This window comes from Quercus lobata, chromosome 4 (genome assembly GCF_001633185.2).
Source record: "Quercus lobata isolate SW786 chromosome 4, ValleyOak3.0 Primary Assembly, whole genome shotgun sequence".
Taxonomy (NCBI): domain Eukaryota; kingdom Viridiplantae; phylum Streptophyta; class Magnoliopsida; order Fagales; family Fagaceae; genus Quercus; species Quercus lobata.
The window spans coordinates 679,531-684,616 of record NC_044907.1 but is presented as its reverse complement, the minus strand read 5'-3'; the positions used below and the strand labels follow the sequence as shown (position 1 = coordinate 684,616).

Genomic DNA, 5,086 nt, shown 5'->3' with positions numbered 1-5,086 from the left:
TAATTAGATAATCTTTATTCTAAAAAAATAAAAAATAGGGTCAAAATTGTAACTCAAAAACATTAAAAAAAAAATACCAGAGAAATTTTTTTCCCTAAAAATTAATACTTTCTATTTAAATATATCCCATGTAATTTTAATATATTTTTTTCCTAAAAATTAGCACATACTAAAACCCAGTTGTTTAATCAATTTCAATTTCAAATTTTAAATTTTAGTTTCTTAAAAATCTTTTCGTGTGTAACCTCACTAATAATAGATAAATTCAAATTAAAAAATTATATTAAATTCAAAAAAAAAAGTCTCATTGAACATGCGGAGCACGTGTGATGTGGCTAGTTATCTATAACAGAATTCCCCTTTCTGAACTAGATTTTTATGTGATTCAGAATTAGTCCTAGACTCTATGTTTAATAGGGATAAAACTTGAGGACAATCCAGTAAAAGTATATCTTCATTTTTATGCTTACAAAATAAGATACTCTCATACTAATCCATGTCTTCAAAGCAAACTTTTCTTAAAAGTTAAAATTATAAAAAAAAAAAATTCCCAGTCCACTTTGATATTTCCCTCAAGACCACATTCCATTTTTTTTTTTTTAAATCAAGACTCTCCAGTTTCTTTTATTTAATTTTTTTTTTTTTTTTGAATTTCTAGTGTGGGTTTGGATACAAGTCTGCATTTTAAGTCTGCATTCCCCCCCCCCCCCCCCCACCTTTTTTTTTTTTTTGCTTCAGCCGCAATTGTTCACCAAGTCAGCAGTGAACAGTGCACCCGTGCACTGTTCATGGATCCCACAAACTTCATTTTTTAGCAACTTTTTCATTAAAAATTGGTCCCATGGCACTTTTTAAACATTTAAAAATTATTTTGCTACAATGTTTTCAGTTTTCAGTTTTCAGTTTCAGCAAAATAAGTTTTATCCAAATGGACTCCTAGTTTCCTTAATTCCTATTGAGAATGTAATTGTTTATTTTGTTAAGGTTTGTCATTATATATAACAAATAGAAAATCGAAATTAATATTTTTAGTTCCATATTTTATTATTTATATTAAACATCAAAATTTTCATTTTTTATTATAATATTCAAAATTTTTTTAATCTATTAAGATTTTTCTATAATTTGAATTATTAGATCTTATTTTCATATATAATTTATATACCGGATTTAAAATAAAAAATAATATCATTTAAAATTATAATAATATGAGACAATAAATACTTAATTTTTGGCTAAGTAAGCACACAAAAAAATATTAAAAATTTAAACATCATCTCCTTCATCACTTGTTATATATTTGTCTTAAAAATACAACTAAAATTTGAAGAACAATATGTACTAAATGTATTATATTCTTAATTAGTTGAATTTTTATACAATATTACAAAATTATATTAAGATAATATAAGTATGCTTCTAAATTGAAATATAATAAAAGTAACTTAACATATATATAAATCTTTTGTTCATAATTTTTCGTTCTAATTCTTAATATAGCTGTACATATGTATTTACAATTTTTTTTTTCATTTTTGGTTTTATGCCATATTCCGTCAAAAAAACTAGTTGCAGTCTTGCAGACTCATGTGATACTTGGAAATATATAATTATTTTGAGATCTAGTATAATGTATAATTTAGTCTTTAATTTTATTTTAGATAATTTTTTCTCCCTAAAAATTAAACAATTTCTAAAAGTAATATATATTTATATATTTTTACAAATATATAAATATATAAATTTATTTATTTATTAGTATTTTTGATTGATGTTATTCTTTTGTGAAGTGGTACATATTCTTCTAACTATTGTTATTGTGCATTATATTTTCCTCATTTCTTTTGGTACAACTAAAATTTTTAAGTTTTAAATTTCTCATTCTCTTAAGGTAATTATCTTAATAATCATAACTTAAATTACAATTGTTATTATTTAAATAATTGATAAGCACATTCAAATATATAGCCATGTAGTTTGTGTTTTGATATAAACTAAAATTCTCACTTCCAAACTAAAATAAATTTAGACAAAAATCAAACCAAAACTATAAAGGGGAGAGAGAGAAGAGTTGTGATGGGGAACTCAAAAAACACAATACCAAAACATATCAATTCAAAGTAAAGATATTAAAAAACACAAAAATTCATCAATATAAAGTAGAGTTGCAAGAAAGATTGAAGGAGAGAGAAAGAGAAAGAACATAATGGAAAAGGTGGACCGAAATAGACCAAATAGATCAAAATGGACCAAAATGGACAAAAGTGAACTAAAATGGACTGAAGTAGACTGAAATGGATTGAATTGATTGAAGTGGAATGAGTGGACCAAACAGGACAGAAATGTTACTTTGATGTGGCTCAATAGGATCATAGCAATAATGAATGTTATGCTTCGGCTTTTAGATATTTTGTAGATTTGTAGATTGTAATCAACACTCCTGCTTTTACAACAGCTGAAATGCTTTACTATCTTCTTCCTCGTTGTCCATGGATGGTATTCTAATATATCAATTCATGCATTTATTTATACAGGTTGTGGCAAAGCTAATAAGCAAGTGGAAGCTCATTTTTGTGTTAATAAATGTGTTATACTCCCCAATGATTAAACTTTGGCCACAATGCCTTTGTAGTTCAAAATTATCCTAAAATTGTCTTGGTATGCAATGTGTTTCCAGTCAAGTGGTTATGTACTCGATGTTCTGAATTGTTTGACCTTTCTCTCCGGTCCTTTGTGAATGTTCTTCTTGTAACTTGTTAAAACAGCTAGTCTGTTTTGTTGCAAGAATGATCTTACAGCGTAGCACTTCATAGCACATATGACCGAGTGCCGGACATTCGTACAATTCGCAAGGTCATTTTGGTAACAATAAGATCACACCTTTTATCATGATTAAGTAGTTGAAGAGAAGAATTTGACAATGTCATTGACCTTGTAGAGATGATTACTTGATTACAAGCTTTTGTGCCCTTAATATGTATTACGTGTTACTGACTTTAACTTGGAGTTTTTTTTAAGCTTTAGCATCACACAGGAAACGCCTATATGGCATATCGGTATTACAAGAATATATAGTTAGGATCATCTATCTACAATGTGAATGTGAATATAGAGTAACTTATACTAAGCTACCTAAACAAATTCATTTTGATTTCTTAAGACTCATGAAGTCTGCATCTAATTGCATATTGTGTTTATAATATGTTTTTTTTTACTACTATATACTACAATATCCCCCCAAATTGCCACTACAAATGCCTTTAATAATTAGCTACAATTAACTATCAAACTTCCATTCCAGCCAGCTCAGAAGTTGATTGGCAAATTCAACACCCTCATTGCCAATAATAGAAGTTGACATTGACTCTGTCTATCACATTATTGGTTGACTTAGCTCGCTAGACTCAACATTATAAGCTTGGTTTGCACTATATGAGTTTAATACTTCAATTGCACAAACCAATTCTGAGAGATCAGAAAGAGAAAGCGGTGGGAGAAAAAGTGAGCTACATTGGTATAATGAATGGCCAACCTGAACTTGAAATTCACCATTTCAGCCACCAACATCCATTACAGCTCTCCAACTATCTGCCACAACAAACCCTAAACTTAGCCTTGTGTTCAGGTTGCAAACTCGGAGCCTCTAGATCAATTTACAGTTGCACATTCTGCAGCTACTCCATATCTCATGTTCACGATTGCCTCAGCAAATTACTCACCCATTTGACCAAAACCATATCCTTTCTCTATTCCCAAAACCTGTATACCCAGAAGGATTATTCAACTGTGATGCATGTGGGAAGGAAGGTAATAGCTTTTCCTACCATTGTGGATTGTGCAACATCGATCTCCATACTACTTGTGCTTCCATGCCATTAATGCTTAGTCACCAATCCCACTATCACCAGCTCAATCTCACATTCTCATCTCCTGATTATAACAAAAGCTTCTCATGCGATATATGTATGGAGCAGCTGGGGGTCAAACAGTGGCACTATCGATGTAGCTTGTGTGATTTTGATGCTCATTGGGGCTGTACTAAAGCAAATCCAAGACCTCCTCCAACCCAAAATTGCATAGTTCCAGCTAGTCCTCATTATCAGGTTCTTGGAAATCAATCACAAACAGGACCTCTCATGCAAAACTATATGGCTCCAAGAGCTGGTCCTCAGTTTCAAACAAGGCATCCTGTGCAAAATCATGTGAACTATGCCCACCAGGGTTCCTATGGATCTGTTGGGACTACTGGAAGTAGGCAAAGAAATGGTATGCTGAACCAGGCAATTAAAGGAATTTCAGAGAGTTTAGGCCAGACATTGGTGCAAGGACTACTAGGTGCCGGCGATGGCAGCAATGGTGTTATGAATACTTCTGGAGGCGATGGTAGTGCTAGTGAGGGTGGTATATTTTGGGGATCCACAGACAATTCTGGTGGAATAGATGACTATCAAGATTATTCTAGATTTTAAGATTTACACACATGAATTTTACCTAGTTTGTTGTTTGTTTTTGTTATTGCGAATGAGTAAGTTAACTACTATGAGAATACAGTTAATGTGATCATATATACCATGTGGCAATTACACAAACTTGATGATAGAAGCTTGAAGTTGAGATGCAAACAAATGAAGCTTTGGAATCAATTACGATTAAAGTACTTCAGAGTTCCACTCAATTTATTATAGCATTGGGGATATGAGCTGCCAGGAATGAATAATTATAGGACCATGCTGTACCCTCTAATTTTGAAAATAAATCTACATGTCGTCCAAAACTTATATTTGCATTTTATGATGATGATTTTCCAGTAAGCTTACTATAAGCATAAGCAAACATGTAGATTATTTTCCCATTTTAAGACGCAATATGCCAATTATTTATCTTATGGGATAGGTTGGATGATGGATGAGGATCTGCATTTCTCTTTGCCTCAAACGCAAATATTTAGTGAAATTTCTGTTCATATTCTTTGGTTATGTTATTTAAACAACAGTTTTCATTGTTTAAATAACACCACATATTTTCACAAAACTTTTTCACACACTTATTTTCACAACATTTAAACAATGTTATTAGAATAATATTA

The 5,086-nt window shown here is 30.7% G+C and overlaps 1 protein-coding gene across 1 annotated transcript; it reads left to right on the top strand.

Annotated features, from left to right (window-relative positions):
* Positions 1-3,432: 3,432 nt before the first annotated feature.
* LOC115988000 lies at positions 3,433-4,469 on the top strand. The gene is made up of 2 exons (XM_031111621.1): positions 3,433-3,501; positions 3,675-4,469. Exons 1-2 carry the CDS (start codon positions 3,433-3,435, stop codon positions 4,467-4,469), a joined length of 864 nt encoding a protein of 287 aa, XP_030967481.1.
* The last annotated feature ends 617 nt before the right edge of the window (positions 4,470-5,086 follow it).

Coding starts and splice junctions, on each gene's coding strand:
- LOC115988000 (XM_031111621.1), top strand. CDS start 3,433: ATGAGTTTAATACTTCAATTGCACAAACCAATTCTGAGAGATCAGAAA. Junction 3,502..3,674: donor AGAAAGCGGTGGGAGAAAAA/GTGAGCTACATT, acceptor CACATTCTGCAG/CTACTCCATATCTCATGTTC.